At 38.4% G+C, this 18,855-nt stretch overlaps 1 protein-coding gene across 1 annotated transcript; it reads left to right on the forward strand.

Moving 5' to 3' along the window:
• The first annotated feature begins 2,688 nt into the window (after positions 1–2,688).
• CCDC82 (coiled-coil domain containing 82) lies at positions 2,689–17,207 on the forward strand. Its single transcript, XM_036394601.2, has 8 exons — positions 2,689–2,837; positions 2,961–3,530; positions 4,025–4,259; positions 5,422–5,514; positions 7,511–7,635; positions 8,189–8,359; positions 13,300–13,485; positions 14,041–17,207. Exons 2-8 carry the CDS (start codon positions 2,982–2,984, stop codon positions 14,104–14,106), a joined length of 1,425 nt encoding a protein of 474 aa, XP_036250494.1. The 5' UTR covers positions 2,689–2,837; positions 2,961–2,981; the 3' UTR covers positions 14,107–17,207.
• The last annotated feature ends 1,648 nt before the right edge of the window (positions 17,208–18,855 follow it).

An 18,855-nucleotide genomic window follows, 5' to 3' on the forward strand; every position in this document is an offset into this window, starting at 1 on the left:
TTCTATGAGACAAATGAGTTTGCTTAATGTGTACAGAACATATTAAGATACTTAGAGAGGAGTTTTGATAAAAATTTGTCTGTATGGAAAACTTCTGTCTTTTGACTGAATTCTGCTACTAAAATCTAAGGTCGCACATGACCCCATGCTGTCAACTCCCCTGGGACTGGGGCTCACCTGAAAAATCATCAGGATATAAGTATTGTGAATAGTAAAAACTTCTTGCTGTCCTTCAGACGTCCGTATTCATAAATGAAACTCTTCATGTCATTGAAGTAGGAAAAAATCCCATATTTACTAGATATTTTCTTTAGTTACATACAATATCTTCATTGGAATTACATTATTTCTGTCCACTGTACTACAGGAGTAAAACCACTAGGATTCCTTTATGCCTTTTGTCACAAGGTGGCGACGTTGGAAGCAAGAAATATGATGGAGACCAGGGACAGAGCAGCGCCCTAAAATGCTGACTTTCACCACACTTTGGAGAAAATAATAAATCATGGGTAAACTCTGATCCATATATTTATGCGAAAATCCACGTACTGGCTTTACATGTAAAGCAATTAAAAGAAATGTCAGCCCAGGCTATAAATCCCCTAATGCAATATAATCCTTGAATTATAACCATTATAATCCTTTCAATATAAACATTTTGGTGGGAATTCAACACACCTGTACACACTTTTCACCATATCAAATTCATTATGTAAATAAGATGAGAAATAACTGTCTTTCCTTTCTAGGATTTTCTCTCCTTATGGTTTTGTTAGCAGCTATTTTTAAATAAATATGTGGAAGCAATTACAAAACCTTGTTAAAAGAGTACCAAAGTATATCAGCAGAATGAGTTCCAAGGTAACAGCAGTTTTCTGCCACAGACCAAGCAAAGCAGAGAAAATTTAAGACATGAATCTTGTTATTAAAATGCATCTCTAAGCTTATTAGCTCTGAACAGCATCCAGCATCCTATTCAAAGATGCATAGAAAACCAGCAGAAGCTCATTATTCACAGAGCCGTAGAATCGTTAAGGCTGGAAAAGACCTTTAGGATAATCAAGCCTGACCACTGGCCTAGCACTACCACCATGTTCACCATGAAAACCTGTCCTCAAGTGCTGTATCTACACGCCTTTTGAACGTTTCCAGGGATAGCAACTCCACCACTTCCCTGGGCAGCCTGCTCCTTTCAGAGAAGAATTTTTGCGCAATGTACAACCTAAACCTCCCCTGGCACAACTTGAGGCCATTTCTTCTTGTCCCATCCTTGCTACGCCCTCCTTTCAGGCAGTGGTAGAGAACGATAAGACCATCCCGAGCCCACTTTTCTCCAGGTGAGAGATGCAAAGCTGTGTTTCGTGTCAGGTACAAACAGGTGAAGTGTGTACTTGCAAATGCGAAATGTGTGGACATCGACAATGGGATAGTTGCAAATTCTAATAATAACTGCTGAAAATAAAGCATGGAAAAAGGCCTTTGAACCTATCTTTTGTTTGCAATTAACACTGGTTGATTTAAGAGCATTGGAATTAAGGATGTTGCTTTTTGCTTGCATTTAATCCATAAAAAAGCTCTGCAATAATAACCTTTTGAAGTATAATTTTAGAATATTACTTGTATCCTTGAAACTATAGCTTTGGAATATATATATAGGAAATATGCTTATCTCACACTTTATTGAAGCAGAGAAAAACAGTTTGAGAAAGGAAGATGAACATCACCTCAAGGATTTATGGTTTCGACCAAAGGGAAGCTAGACATCACTGTTGTTAGATTTATAGTCTCTGCAATTAAAAGGTGGACACATCTGGGGAGCTGGACTCCACCAGATGGGATTTGTCTTTCCTCTTTCGGAAACTGGACCATCACCATCTGGGGATACTCCGTTGAAAATACATCTTGAGAAATTAAAATCACAATAGTGTATAGAATTGTGATGTAATAATTTGGAATAAAAATTGCTGATAAGTAAAAATTGGAAATAGAAACTGCTGAAAAAAACTGATGAGTACCCCTATAAATGCCTGTAACCATCAATTATCGGTGTGCAGTTGGAGGGAAAACTTCCCCCACTGTACCCAGCACTTTATTGCTCATACTTTACCATATTAAATAATAAATTGATTGCTGCTTAAATATTGGCCTAGTCAAGCTTCTTATTCATAAGACAGGTCAAACACCCCCAGCTCCCTCAGGCACCCCTCACAAACCCACCGGGTTTGCTCCCACGGCTGCTGAGGGAAGCTCCTGTGGTGGGGAGCACCTCAGACCAGGCCGGCCCCTGCCAGCCCCGCTGCGGAGCTGCCGTACCCCACAAGCCCAGGCAGACTTTTCTCGGGGATGCACCGAGGACGGGCACAAACAATTAAACCACCACACGACAGCAATGCCTCAGGCCTCCGGGTAAGGCACAGGGAGAGCGCCGAGGCAGGACTCGAACTCGCTACCTCTAGCGCGAAAGCAAACAAACCCTCCTCCCGACCCCCTCCGCGGGGTGACCGCACTTCCGTAAACATCGCGGCCGGATGAGTGACAGGCGTGGCGGCCAATCGCGGCGCGTAAAGCAGTGGAGGGGGCGGGAGCCCGCGCTGGGCGGCTGAGGCGGCGCGCGGCGGGAAACGGCGGCGCGCGAGCCGGGGTGTCTCGAGGCTCGGGAGCGGCCCCGAACGGTCCCGGAGCGGGAGCCGGCCCTGGGAGCGGGAGCGGCCCCCCAGACCCAAATCCTTTCTCCCTGCAGCCACGCCGGCCGCGGGCGCTTCTGCGCGTCCTGAGCGAGGTGTAGCCTCTGGAGAAGTTGCTGTGCGCGCTGAGTGCTGTTCGGTGCCGGTTTCCCGGTGAGTCTCATAATGGTGCTGCTAAGTTATGAGCATGCGGAGCAAAATGTACTTCCTTTTTTATTTCCCCCCCTTTGAATAGCACAGTGTAACAAGTGCTTTGTTCTGCCGGTTTATATTTAGGTGTGTTGCTACAGCTTTCTGATGGGGGTAAAAACAGCTGTCAAAAGGTACGAAACAAGAAATAAGACAGAACTGGCATCACCCAGATCCCGAGTCGATTGGAGACGCACTAGAAGGGCGCTCATACTGCTGGACAGCAATGACGAATCCTCAGCCACCTCTGAGGATGAGGAGGAGGAGGAGTCTGCCACATCCGAAAGTGAAATAGATGAGAACGGTCCGGCCGCTGTGCAGCGCAGTCCTTCGGATCCGGAGGGGAAAGACCGCTGTGGGGAAGTAGCAGAAGATGGTGACGATGAGTGCGTCGTGCCTGGGAAGCGCAAGAGGTTGAGCACCTCTGTCATGTACGACAGCGATGAAAGCGAGGGCAGTGACATACTTGTTAGAAAGGTTTCTGCCAAACGCCGCTGTATAATGGATGACGATGAGAGTTGTGAAGAACAGCAGCCTGATAAAACATGCCCTACAGAAAATGTTTCTACTAGCAGGAAACAGAAAGTGCTTACAAAATTGAAGGAACTTGTAAGAAAAAGCACAGCGCGGAGATCCTGCAGCAGTGCAAATTGTGAGGTCAGGGTTTTACCTTTGAAATTTAATTGGAGGAAGTCCCCCCCCCCCCAAAAAAAAAAAATCTCAGGAAAGGTTAAAGAGGTACAAATCAGTTGGATTTTTTGTGTTTGAATGCATGACAAATTAGTAGTTCTGTAATATTTTAACAGTCACATTAACTGAATAACTATTAACTGCTGATAATCTATCACGTTATTTTTATCAGGAAGCAGAATACTTGCTGAAGTATTAGAGTCTTAGGGTCAGTCTTATAGATCTGTTAGCTTAATTCCTAGAAGTGGACTGAAGGGAGATACATGGAAATGGCTAATTTAAAGCTGAACGTAATTGTTGTCTAGTACAGAATTATGTATTTTTTGGAAATGTGTGCTTTCTTGTTAATTGAACAAATGGTGTTTTTAGATGGTCAAAAATCTTAGCTGGTGTATGTAGCGTTTTGTCTGTGCAAATACTGAAAATTCTTGTGTTTGAAGTACTTTTTAAAATTTAATTAGGATTCTAATGGTGAAGCAGCAATAGAAGAGGAACCATTCTGTCAGTTGCCCCTCACACCATCAGAAGGCAGTGAAACTGATAGTGACAGCATGAAAGATTTTATAGTAGAGGAAGAGGAAAACGATGATGGTGATGACTTTGACGACACAGAGCATGTGAAGAATGAAAATCAGCCACATCAAACGCAACCAAATCCATCAAGCAGCAAGCTGCTGGCACACTACATCCCACAGTGTAAGATCAAAATTAGTGATAATTTTTCATGTATAACTAGCTCATAGTACTGTAATAAAAATTAATGTGCTAAATACAAATGCTAAGGAATAGGATATGACATTTAAAAGCAGATACCTGAAAGCTTTCAATTTATTATGAAAGGATTCTGATTTCCACAGTAAACTTTTGCAGTCTTTAAATATTTAATTAAAGAGAGGGTATAAGTTGGAAGGAAGAAAGTGATACCTTATTGCACAATTTTTTTTTCAGTTGGTCTGATTTAGGATGAAGTAGACTGCCTATGATGCATTAATTCCTGTGGAGACCTGAAGGCATCATCCTTCATCCTACAATCTTGTGGTTTATGCTAACAGCAGCTATGTTAATCTGTCCAAATTCTGTTCTTGCTATGGGTTTGAGGCTTTGGAATTTTTTTTTTGTTTGTTTCATTGTTTTTCTGTTTTGTTTTGGGGTTTTTTATGTATTTTTATTCTCTGGTGGTAAGACTTGGGACCAGAGCTCTAGAGGGGTTTCTGACTTCACTGGCCAATCTCTGCTGAATTATACGGAGCAAGAAAACTCTGCAAGGTGTTCTTTTAGGAAAACCAGTTTCTGGATGGAGCAGAGAGATTTGAAGGAAAACCTTATGCAAGTTATTTTCTTCCATATTTTGTTGTTCAGAAGTAGGTATGTAGTGACTGACAGTCAGTGATAGTTGTAGGTAGTCACAAGCATTTGTGGTATTTCTTCCCCAGAGAAGACCTCAGCAGAATTGTATTTGAAAGAAAAAAATAACACAACAAGCAAAGCACAAGCAAAAAACCCATGACCACAACATAAGCTTGGTCTTCTCTGACTTATATTATTTTCTGCTATTTGTAGAACAAATTCTTCACTTCTCTTAGTGTTTGTAGGTCTTACTGTGGACTCTTCTTGCTGGAAGAACATGTGACTTTAGAATGCTAAAATTCTGTAGGAACATTGGGATAAGAAACACAATTTTAAGGCAAAATCCTGTGGGTGTGTATGTTGTGCATTGAAATTATTTCTAAATCTATAGTTAAATAATTTTAAAACTATAAACTTACAATACTGGAGAAGAATTCTTCTTACAGGACTTCTAACATGACTTTTTTTTTCCTTCTTTTGGTAAATTTTGGTTGTATTGCTTTCTTCCCAGTATCTCGCTGTGATCATTATGTACACTTCAAAAGAATAGTGAAGGCTTTCCTCATAAATGCAATTGATGACACTTTTCTGAGGTCATTATATGGTAAGTAAATTTCTTTAAATAATATATTAGTGCATTCGAAGTTATACAAAGCCATTTGTTCTAGGGAAGGGTGTTTTTCCTGATTATAGAACTGAGGGTCCTGAAATCTGTGATTTTCCTGCTATATAACTTTGGTAGGGGAGAGCAGAGGGATCTCTATCTGAAAATGATACAGTAATCGTGGAAAAATGTGTAGACTTAATTGTTGAGCACAGAAGGCTTGAAATGCCTTCTTGAGACGTAGGAATGTGTTTCTGTGTTCTTAATCAGTAGTAGCCTGGCCAGCATGAAAAGCAAATTAATTTCAAAGCAGATACCTCAATGAAAACATTGTAAGGACAGCTGGTTTGTCAACATCTCTTATACTTCACAGCTTTTTTTCTTAGGAATTTGATAGATAATAAAGGCTTTTAGTTATGGAGATGACTCTATATAATTTTTCCCCCTTTTTTTTTAACACATCAGATAAATAAGCTTCAGCTGCAGTCAGTACTTGTCTTATTCTTTCTGAGGAAGTGCTTCTTGGCATTTGGCCTAGTGGGGCTGAATAACAGCCTCATACATAGTTTCATAAGCCCTATAAAGATGGGATTAAGGAGAGGACTCTCAGTGTCAGATTATGGAAGGAATTAGTGAAATGCCAAGAGTGGAGGTTTTGGTGTCATCAAGAATTTAGAGGGAATGCAGAAACTGAAGTACACCACAGACCTCAGAATAAAGGCTGTATACTCTTGGAGCTAAAAAATGTCTTTCATCTACCACTGCTAGTTCTTTCAGGTGTTTGGTTTGTTTTGTTTCAACGAGTAAAAACAAGCCTTTGAAAAGTCATAAGTAAACACTGCCAGATTAATGTTGTAATAGCTTCCTTCTAATTCAAATGATATCTGCTCAATAAAATGTAACAATTTACTGCCAAGTTGCTGGAAGTAAATGAGCTCTGTGGGTGAGCTGGAGGTTGTACATGAACACTGTATGAACATAGCCTAGCATTACAAAAATATATTTTTGTAATGTAGAATGGATTGTTCTGAGTTAATGGAAGTGAATCTCTTCATTAGTTTTCTCAAGAACAGGTACTATAGTATTGGAGTTCACACTTTTTATTGAGAGCGATTTTGTCTAGCACAGCCTCTTCAAGGTCATACTGCAAATATGTGTGTAAAGTGAATATGGAAAAGCAGTTAATTGCAATTATGGTGGCTATAATGATAATTAACTATGTTTATATAGAAAGCTGGATGGCCAGTGGTCCTTCTCAGGTCTGCCTTTTTTTGGATAACAGTTTTGCTAGAAGGTATGGGAGGGTAGCTGAACTAAGTTTTATGTCTGTACACACTGAGGTTCCAGGGCAGTGTGCATTGGCCTCCATCTAGGGAAGTCCTGTTTAATTCCTGGAGTCCAGCATGTATTTGGGAAACAGTAATAGTGGTAGTTTTACTCACCCTCATGCTTTTTTATTTATTTTGCTTGAGTATTTGGAAGTACTTAGGCTAACTCAAGGCATCTGACTGTGCTAGTGAAGTAAAGGTCAGTTTCTCTGTGATCTTTATAAGTGACAAAGACAGTTGTCAAAATTTCTGCTCTGGAGTAGCTCAGAGCAGTTTGTTATCATGGATTCCAACCACTTTAATTATACATTTCAAACAACTTAAACAGGTTGGTTGAAAAGCATGACATTCCCCCACATGCTTCCTCCTTTTCTGTTGTTTTAAATAGGACTGAGTGAATGGATCTCCATTTGGGATGAGAGCTTTTGGCTTGATTGTAGAGTTTATTCTGTTACCCCTTTTAAATAATTAAATATATCCCTTTAGCAAGATGCATGGATTGCATGGATCACTTTTATGGGTAACAGTAGCAAATGTATTCAATAACAGTTTAGTAAAATCATTCATAATTCTTAGTATGCAGAAGCATAATGTCCTTGAAAATTTTATCTAAAGAGTTTGTACAACGTAGGGTGGTCAACATATTAGTGATGATTCTCACTGAACAGATGGAACAAGACAAAAGAAGTATGCACAAGAGATGCTGCTCTCACTTCATTATTTGGATGACCGCTTCATTCAGCCTCGTCTTGAGAACTTAATCTGTAGAAGTCGCTGGAAGGATCGATACAAGGTATGTAGATTCTACTTTAAATGCTGAAATTCTCTGTAAAGGTGCAACAATCACTATAATTATATTTCCTTTTTAATAGCAACTATTGTTCTTTAACTTAAATAATTTGTTTTGGTGCTTATGTAAATATCAGAAATATTTTACACGTTGATAACCAGACAAACATTCAGGTAGCAGAACAGAATCTCTTCTCAGCTACCTGAATGTGTCTCCTGCTAACTTCAGCAGCTGTCATTTGAGGATTTTTTTGTCACTTGCTAGATGTTCTAATAAGATTTTTTCCTCCTCCCACAAAAAGGTAAACAGTATGTTCATCATGAACTTTCTACTACTACAAAAAATATGTCAGTATAGAGCAACTAGTTGTTGTATGTATATTATCTGAAGAGAATTAGTGTCATGGGTGTGATGATTTAATGATCACTGTAATAATGAAATTTTGTTTCATTTCTCTTGGACTGATTTTGTGTGAGTACAGAGTACTCAGCAGCCTCTTAGAGGCATCGTTCAGTTTACAGAGGTTCTTTAATGTTACTTGGAATCTGTTTTTCAGGAGCGTGTGGATTGTTACCCAGATGTTCGCATAAGCTTGCAAAGTGCAAAAAATATGTCTTGTCAGGCCTGTGAGCTGAAGCGGTGGTGTAAGTTCAATGTGTTGCTCTCTGGAAGGCTTTATAATAGTAAAACTTTGGAAGTGGATGACTTCATGTCAGGTGATAAACAGGTAATTTCAGCACTATATTTTTCAGTTTTATTTTTAAGTTTTTCTTTTATCAGCAAAATAAATCAGATGTTTTTCTATGACCTTTGGTTTTGCCTGCATCACAATGACCCTTGTGCTGTTTCCTCCCCACATCTACCCCTTAATGAAAAAGCCCTTCCTTTACTTTTGTGTGTGCCTATAATGCCCCTAAGACTTTCCCAGCAGGAATCTTGCATTGATTGGTGGTCAGAAATGCTGTAAAAGTAGCTTTCTGTATGAGAGACAATCATTGCCATTGTATGATTGATTGTGTTTTCTATTTTGGTGCAGGTAAGGTTTGTTCAGCATTGGGTTGCTAGGTTTACTAATTCTGTGCCTGCTCTGCCTCTAGCACTTGGAGGGTCCACATGCACGCCAGCAGTTCTTGTTTGCTCTGGGTTCAAACACTGAGTGAAACAGTGCAATGGTCATTCTAGCAGTCCAAGTGTGACCTTGTCAAAATTTATTGCTTCATTCTTCAGATGTTTTTCCCACATCTGCTATTTCCCATGTAGCTATTCAGTCAGGACAAATTATCTTGGCATCTCAGATGAATTTACACTTGCTGATCTCCTTTCAAGAAAACTTGTTCCTAGCTACATCAATACATTTTATTAGAGCCTTTTCCCCATTACTGCATTATCAGAATTACTTGCCCAAACTAGAGAACACTTCCATTTAGGTAGTCTTCCATCTATTTCTCCCTCAGTTGTCATTTCTAGAACATATTGGATTAGATTTTTTTTAACTAAAAGGTATCTTTCATGTTGTTACATAATGTTCCATTAGGCAGTCATTTTAGGTGATTTAATAAGTCACCTAAAATAATTTAATAATAGCCTAATACAGTTTTTTTCACAGTTGAGCCTTTTGAAAACCTTGACTCTCAAGAACCTGGGTATTTCTAATATTTAGAGATCTTCCCTTCAAAATTACAGCTACACATAATTGTTATGATTTTTAGGTATGCATATGACCTTCAGTAATGCAATTCACGACCTCTTATGATAAATTCAAAGCACTTGATTTGTCAAGAATAAAATATCACTACAGTTGTTTTACCAAGCTGATATCCAAGTTCTGCCTTTCTTCCCTTTCAGGAGACACAGATGGTATTTTATTTGTGAGTGTAAAAGAATTTTTGAACACAGCTGAAGTTCCTCACAGTATTTGTTGAAAATAAAAAAGTTTCAGAAGCAGGGGTTTTTTAAGTATATTTGGTAATGAGGTATAATAGGATTTCTTAAGTAAAAATAAAGTGAAGCCCTTGCCAAACAGGAAGTATAACTTACTGACGCTCAAACCTGTATTGTTTGGGTGTTTGCAAATTCTTCAATTTACAGATTGAGAGCTGTCACCATGATTATCATTTTGTCATCATACAGGCTCTACATGTAATGCAGGAGCTTGTAAATATTTGACAGAGTTTTTCTTATATTACAGACCCTTCTGAGCAGCAGTTGCTGGTATTCTGTTCTGAAAGGTGTGTATGTGCATGATAGTCAAGAAAGCTAGGCTTTTCCAGCAATGCTTTTCCCCTTTTTAATCCTGTTTATTGGAGGAAAACAGTAAGTCCTTTGCAATCATCTCAGCACTGATACTGCAGTCTGTCATAGGCATTCTTCCTTACATACAGATCACTAATTTAAAAATACTCAGATTTTCATGGGAAGTGTGTGCCTTACCTAACCTAACAGAAATAATTTGTGAACTAGCACAAGAATTTAATCTTTACCTAACTTTCAGCTTAACTGTGGAAATAACAGTAGCAGTTCCCTCACTGCTGACCAAATGTTGTCCTGCATAAAGTGTTGGCTATTTTTCACTTTGGAAAAAACTTGAAATATCCTATGGAATACTGAACTAAATTGCTAGTTCATTTTTGTCCTCTTCGGCTTAGCAGTACAAAATGAGAGCTTTTTACCCTGTGTACACCAGCATCTGCGGACGTCTGCTATGTGCCTGCTCAGTATAGCTCAGTGGCTGTTAAGGAGGCTCAGGAGAGATAGTAATTGAGCACTTTCCAGTCATTTTTGATAGTGTCTTGTAATGCAACATTTGTGTTCTTATGGTGACCTGCAGTTTAGACTGCTAAAAGTACTTTTCTCAAGTTGTCTTTAAAGCTCTGCTGGCAATGCATTGAGCAACTTGTCCTGCCAATTTAGAAAAAAATATGAAAGAAAAAGAGGCTCATGGAGCTGCATAAAACTGCCATTTCACAAGCCTAATTGACTGATAGAGAAGGCAGTTCAGCACTGACAGATCAGATTGAACGGAAACACGTAGTTGGACTATTTTCTATAGATTTGTTTGAAAATACCTGAGAAAAGTGGATGTGAAGAGAACAAAAACAGACCTCCAACCTCTTTCTTCTGCATAAAACTTTCCTTTTCTCTCATCTCTGAAGTATTCTGCTTTGCCAGTAGACAGAGAAGAGAAACAGCTGTTCCAATTTTGCTTAGGCTTGCAGTGATTGTTCACTGTTTAGGTGCCAATTCTCATTTCCCCCTGATCAGGGAGAATCACAAGGTTTAGAGATATAAGTGTCCCCCACACTTCCTTGCTCCTTATGTCACCTGGATTTTAAACTGTTTTCTACTCTCAGTCTTGGTGTTCTGTTTATAAACAGGCTTTAGAGGACATGGATTCAGTCACTACATGTTGTGCTATTGTCCAGCCATGCTCCTACATTCCATACAAAGTGATTTAACACAACTTTGGCTGATAGGGCCAGCTTGAGTAGATAAGTTAAGCATTAACACAGAGGGACTGAGAACTGTGAGGGGAAAAAATTAGAGTACAGTACTGAGATTCTTTCCAAAGCTGCATTCTGAAATAGCATTGTATTTTTAGACTATCTTTCTTGCTTAAAAACACAATACATAGTTACATTTATACGATATTTAGCTATTTGCCTTTGGCATTTCTCCAAGTCTCACATAAATAAGCTGTGAAACTCACTGCCACAGGATATTTTGGAAGAGAAAAATACTATTGGGTCCCAAAACAATTTAGACAGGTTCTTGGGGAAGGTTCTTTCATGCTATGGAACATGGTATTTGGGATGATACAGACGATCTTAACTCTTGACTGCTAGAAAAAGTACAGATCCAGCACAAACATTAGAATGATCGTAAGACTACTGTACAAACTTCCTACATATCTCCTGCTAGCTGTTGTCACAAGGGAGAAAACTGGGCCACCAGTTTGATGTAAGATGGTATCTCCTATTTTATATCACATAATGTTCCAAATGCCACACCTCATTGCTTGGGATACTTGAAAAGTCGTGTAATGCTCTACGAAGCACTGCAGCTCAGTTCTTCATTGCTGCAGTATTTGAAATGGTGCTTCTGGAAATTTGAATTAATCAAGGCTCAGCATTAGTTGGTAGGTCTTGCACTTAAGAAGCACCTGCAGCACCAAACACAAGCCTTAGTTTTTCAGTTTTGGGGATATTAGAAAATGGAGCTCTATATAGGTACAACATTTACATGATCCATAGAGACTTAAAATATAGTAATAGGCATTTTTATCTCAAAATGTTTAAAATTTCAGTTAATAACAATTTAGTGTAGGTCAGATCAAATGTGCTTTTAAGCGAGTGTGTCTCTTTTGACTTAACTGATACTATGCCTGATGATATCCACTGAGCTGCTGATTAATATGTTTAAGAAATTAAGATATAATCATATAGTTAGGAGAATCTATAACAAACACATATAAATTCCATTTACACAATCTTTAAAAATGCACTTTTCTGTCACTTTCATTGTTGGCAGATAGAGCTAGTGCTAGGTTGCACAGGTAGGTCAGGTGGTCTGGGGAACTGCTCACAGATGCAAACATTTGGTCATGCATTCAGAAAAGCTCCCTGAAAATGTGAATTGTAAGTATTAAATAAAGCTTAACCTGCTTGTAATTTGAGAGTATTTGGATTATTAGCAATAAAAGGTATCACTTTTGTGGCTCAGAAGAAATAGTCTTGCTTAAAATTTAGTTGATTCTTATATATCTATATATATCTGCATGTGATGTAAAACAACAATGCAATTGTAGGTAGCTTGCATTACTAATGCAGAGAACTTTAACCATTTACATACTTGTTATGGAAAGGTGTCACAAGACATCGGCTCAAAGCAGGCACATTTTACCGTTTGGTTACCTATAAATACTGCTGTGAAAAAACTGTGAAATAAGTCAGTTCCATCTTTTCTGCATGAAAATCGTAGAGGTAAAACTGGTAATAACTGGGAGATGCAGAGGTTTTATTTTCTGCACCATCATAGCTTAGCTATTTCTGCCAGACAGTTGCAGAATAATGTTTGTATTGTATAAAGCTTCAAGTTCAGATTTCATTTTTTTGAAGTTCAGCCTCTCCATTTATTAAGTGCTGTGAGGTGTATGCCTATATATGTTTATATGTATTTCTTGAAGAAATATTGAATATTATTCAGTCTACAAAATGTTAAAACTGGTATTTCTTCTCCCTAGGAAGTACTTACATATTAAGCAAAAGTAAGCAAATAATCCTCAGTAAGCAAATAATTCCTCTTCCTCTGCTTTCACAATATGATGGTTGTCTAAAGTGTTGGTGATTTTGTAACAAAGCTCCAGCAGGAGATAGGAAAGATACAACCAATTACAAACATGATTGTGTTTGCAAGAAGACAGCACTGATAAGCTGCCATTGCTTGAATTTGCTGGCTGTCTGCTTGCTCAAAAATCTTTCTGCTGTGGCTGTGAAAACTACATGGGTTTGTGCTAATTTTATGCATGTAGTGTCATTCTGTTTATTTCATTATTCCAAACAATTTCCTGGGCTGACTGGTTAAATCTTACTAGATTAGCCCACCAATTCTGAATATTGTAAAGATAAATATGGTTCTATCCAAGGGAATGTTTTGTTTGCTCTGGCCTAGGTTTTGAAGGTTGGTACGGTGTGTGCAAATCGTACAAGAGTTTATCACAACTTGAAACACTTCAAGTACAAGTTATACATGGATTGCAGCTCCGTTGTTGAATTGGATGGTGTTGAGGATGAACCAGTCAAAGACACTGTAGAGCGGCTTTTCAGCCACTTGGAAGAGACTCAGTGGATTCAGAAGGTATGACTGTTATTCCCTGTATTCTTTTCCAAGCAGATGAAAGTAAGTTCAGATAAAATGTCTGATTTAATGGATCAGTTCTGAGTTACTTTTTATCAATAATACAACTCAGTTCAACCATTCCCCCATTTCTCCTGAACCAGTGTTTAAAGCAGTGGTCTGCTGCTGTGCTCACACAGAGTTTGTATCAGCTTTTGACTTGAAGCTTTTTGACAGCTGCGTGATCTCTGGGCTGTGGTGGGCTGGCTCCTGTTTCACTTAAGAGCAGCAACATAACAAACTTGAGCTGTAACTTGGAAAGATGGGAAAGATGTACATGAGGCACAGCAAGAGTATTTTAGAATTCTGTTTACACTGAAGAACTTTTAACTGTTCAGAACCACTTCATGAACTATTTTAAGACAATTTGTAGTACAAGTGCATTTAGTATGCTTTTAGATATAGCCTCTAAATTGTTATTGGCATGCTTGGTCATGTGTTGAACAAGAAAAGCAGTGTCTACATAATACAGTTATTAAATATGGATAAATTGTACAAATTTTATTTCATTCACAGAGATACAATGATCTTGAAGATTACCTGGAAGATGCAGACAATTTCCAAGAAGAGAAAATTGATTGAGAGGTCACACAGCTCTTTGAAAGACATCTTTAAAATTGTGAATGGCCTACTTCATCTGCATGCACTTTATCTCCGCCTGGACTTCAAGATTTCTATGTAGGCTGTTACACGTAAATTCATATGCCTTTAAATTACTGTTTGATAATGTGCTGTATCTTTTTTTCTCAGCTGTGTCAATACAAATCCAAAGTTTTACCAAATCAGTCCTTCCAGTCTTACTGCATTAATCACTTCAAGTTTCCTACTGTTAGAAATGTCTAACTGGTATTTACTTGTGTCTATTTACTTGTGGAATAAAACTTCCACCTAGTCAGATTGAGCTGCATTGTAGAGAACACAGGAGATGCTGAGATCTTTTGAAGTGGGTATATTTGGAGAGGTAAGGCTTTGTTATACCAGAACTTAGGACTTGCATCTTACCTTCCTTATTGCTCATTATGTACAAGTCCAGTCAGTTAGAATGATAGTTACAACAAACAGGACCCAAATGCAAAGATCTACTGCTCCTCTGACGAATCAGTATAGACAGTTGCAAGGCAACAGAGGAAATATTCTGCAGTCCTGACTGCATTTGCAGCACAGTAGTCATTCCTCTCTTGAGAAAGTAGGTGATGAGTCACAGTATGGGCGTCATACAGACCGAGTCTGGCTTAGCCATTTAAATGAGCACATGGGCCCACATTGCTGTCTCTGATAAGTAGCTGGGGCAATTTACTGAGATTTTAAACATCAGGTTACATTGTGCAAACATAATGGCAGCACTTGGAGTAACTGCAGTCCTAAGAGAATGGGTTAATATGCCCAAGGAAGATAAGGAAGAATTCTTCCAGTGTAACTTAAGAGAAAGTAGGAGTTAGTCAGAAACAGGATGCATGGCTTACCAGAATTGCATGATACCCAAATCAGAGTAGATTTTCAAGGATTTTGGAAGGGTTTAAGTATGGTACTGCCCGTTCTGAAAAATTGGACAAGAACTATAAATGTGTACTCACAGCCCAGAAAGCCCACTGGGTCCTGGGTTGCATCCAAAACAGCATGGCCAGCAGGCTGAGAGAGGTGATTCTGCCTCTCTGCTCTTATGAAACCCTACCTGGAATGCTGCATCCAGTTCTAGGGTCCTGGCACAGGAAAGACAGGACATCCTCCTTGCTGGAGCAAGTCCAGAGGAGAGTCACTAAATTGATAAGAGGGCTGGCTGTAGATTGGCTGAGAGAGTTGGAGTTGTTCAGTCTGGAGAAGGGAAGGCTCTGGGGGACCATATTGCAACCTTTAAGTATTTAAAGGGGGCCTACAAGGAAGATGAAGAAAGACTATTTACCAAGGCCTGTAGTGATAGGACAACAGGTTTTGAACTCAAAGAAGGTAGGTATAGATACATAGGGGAAGAAATTTTTTACTGTGAAGTTGGTGAGATGTCGCAGACATCCTTTCATGAAAAATCCTTTCCTTAGGATTTTTCCTCCTGAGAAGCTGGGAGGCCTCAGGAACAAAATGTAAACAATGGTTATCTGCTGCTGTGGAATGCAACAGGTGCATCTGTGATTGGCTCATGTTGGTTGTTTGTAATTAATGGCCAATCACAGTCAGCTAGCTCGGACTCTCTGTCTGAGACAGAAGCTTTATTATCATTCTTTCTGATTCTATTCTTAGCTGGCCTTCTGATGAGATCCTGTTGATGAGATCCTGTTCTTTTAGTATAGTTTTAATGTAAGATATGTTATAAAATAATAAATCGAGCCTTCTGAAACATGGAGTCAGATCCTAGTCTCTTCCCTCAACATAAGACCCCTGTGAACACCGTCACTGTGAGGCACTGGCACAGGTTGCCCAGAGAAGGTGTGGATGCCCCACCCCTGGAAGGCTGTTAAGGTTAGGTCAGGATGGGGCTTTGAGAAACCTGGTATATTGGAAGATATTCCTGGCCATTATGATCCTTAAAGGTCCCTTCCAACCCAAACTATTTAGTGTTTCTGTCTCTATTTTGGGCTGCATATAAAAAGAATCAGATATTGCCTAAGAAAATTAAGGGCACAGTGTTTTGAAACCTACATCTTGCTGTATGCACATACTCTATTAGTCTTTTGTGGCTGAACAACTTAGTGAAAGATACTGTTAATACTCTGAATCGTTTTAATGTGTTACTCTCTCAGCAGCCAAACTAATGGAACCTGATTTCTCATAGATTTGTCCATAAGAAGTCACCACATTTATTTTGCCACTTTACTGGGAACAGATATCCAGATTGGGTAGGCGACTGCTGCCAGATGTATTGCTTAACAATGAACATCTGCTGCCTTTTTACACAGAGATTCTACCTTAGATTTATCATTCACTACTCTTTTTCTGGCATTCGTTGTGAGAAATTAACTGCTTTTACTTTTTTAAAGACATGAAATACAGCAATATTTTAAATGCTATTAGGCTAAGGTGGTAGCATCAGTACTCATTTGTACCACATACAGAAACAAGATATAAAAAACCAAGATTTTGGTTTTTTATATCTTGTTTCTGTATGTGGTACTGAAATTTCCCAGTAAACAGATTGAGACTTGCCATCAAGTAAACTTATGTTGAAGATATTATTTCCATACCTTATCTGTAAGTTAGACACATTAAATTCTGAGGTTTGGTATGTCTTATATCTCTCTCCCTGGTTACCAAAAGCTGAAGGTTTCCTTCTCTATTCCTTCTCCTCCCTCATCTCTATTCTTCTGGGAATATTGGTGGGAACACACCCATCAACTTAAAAGTACTTGGGAATCCATCTTGAATATATCCGTTTTAGTTATTGAAACCTCACTTCTTTCTGTTAATAAAATCTCTGTAAAGTCTGGTTCACTTCTCTAGAACATTACATACATTTGGTGTACCTTAATTCTTACAAAGGAAAACCATTATGAAATGAGTTCTGTACCATGTAATGGAATATATCCTCTTAGAGCCTTCCTGACTGGTCCTAATTTTTGCTACTGTATGAATTTTCTGAAAACTCTCAAGACTATGAATTTGCTTTAAAATTTTGTTGTCTAAATGAATGGTTGATCTCTCATTTTGCTACATTTAAACAATTCACTACTGAAATAAAGAATAAGTTTGTGAAACTCTGGCTTGCTGATTACAGGTAATATTTCAAGAATACATACAGTTTGATTGGAAATTGAATTGGTCCATTCTGCTTGTTTTTTGATATCCCAGCCTTGTTTCTCACCTCCTCTTTATTCCCCTAAAAAGCATGTGCTATCTACAGCATTTTTTTTTCCAGATCATTGTTTTTTTCTGTTGCTAGCAGGTATACAGAAGTATTCTGATGGAACTTCTAGGTAGAAAGTGCTTCCATAGGTTTACTAGTCTTGGCTGTGGTATCACCAGTGGGACTAAAAAAATGCTGTAAATCGAAAGCATTCATTTCTGTTTCAGTAAGAAACAGATATTTGATTTGGCAGGAGCTGATGTTTTTGTGTGTTTTGTGTCTCTTAAATTCTGATATTCGCCTCACTGAGATGGGAGGAAGTGATAATACTTTTGTGGCTGTTGTTCTATCTGAAGTGTTTCTAAAAGACAGCAAACATGAAGTGTCATTACATCACTTTTACATTTGTCTTCACCACAGGAAGTTAAAAAATTCTTTAGTAGAGTAAATATGTAAAAATTTAGATCAAATTTTCCAGGTCTCTCTGCAAATGCTAGTACAGCATGAAGCACAAAGACTCTTACCCCTGAGACTTTCTATATATAGAATCAATCAGTAAGAATATTTCTAGCAGAAAAAAAAATGTGTGTATTAGCAAATACCTAATGGTGGGAGAAGTTAGAAATCTCACCAGTCTTTCATGCTTTTTTTTTCCACATTAGAGAAGCTGAATGGAGTTAGGAGGTGAGAGAATAAAATGTTTGTTCCAATAGGACATTTTAAATTGTTTTTAGTGTTAATTTTTGAAGCAGTAGCTCTAATTAAGATAAAGTACCTGTCTTAATGGAACAATGAAGAGAGCTCAGTATGCGATTAGACTTTGCACGGGTGATTAATGATCATACTTGGAAATTACTTTAGATCCTGTAATGTTTTGATAATCTGCTCCAGTTTAAGTTCTGTAACTAGAGATGGTGATAACGATGAAGTTCACACGAGGTATTTATGCACAGGATCAGGCTGACTAACATGATGTACTTCTGGGACAGGAGGTTCTTTTTGGTCTATATTTTGTCCAGTTCTTGCAGTGAAGTATGAAAAGAAACGATTTTTCTCCCTCTCTGTCCTTCAGTTTTTGGAAAGAAAGTTGTTTGCTAATAGTTGATAGCTGTTACTGCCACTTTTTCGACAGTGAAGGCTTCTCCTGTTTCCAAAAAGCAGCTATTTTTAGCACTTCAGTAGGCAATTACAGGCGATTCCCATGCTTAACTCCTCTAGTTTACATTTATTTGGATAAATAAAGGCTTCTAGTTTTATCCTTTTTTAAGTCTGTCTGGATAAACAGAGTGTGCTAGTGTGCATGTGTGCTACACAAACACTTGTAAATACAATACCATTCCAAGAGAAATATCCAGCACACACAAAGTAGTCTTTAAAAAGTTGCCTTTCTGATTCTGCTTTGAGAAGAAAAATACCAATTTCTAATCTGAATTCAGAGATTAGACAAAAGAATGTAAAAAAGTATGATCTACCAGCCAAAGCGTAATATGAGAAATATGTGAAATTGTATTAAAAGAACCTGATAATAACCCCATCAGTGGCTCCACTTTCCTGAATAG

This window comes from Molothrus ater, chromosome 2 (genome assembly GCF_012460135.2).
Source record: "Molothrus ater isolate BHLD 08-10-18 breed brown headed cowbird chromosome 2, BPBGC_Mater_1.1, whole genome shotgun sequence".
Taxonomy (NCBI): domain Eukaryota; kingdom Metazoa; phylum Chordata; class Aves; order Passeriformes; family Icteridae; genus Molothrus; species Molothrus ater.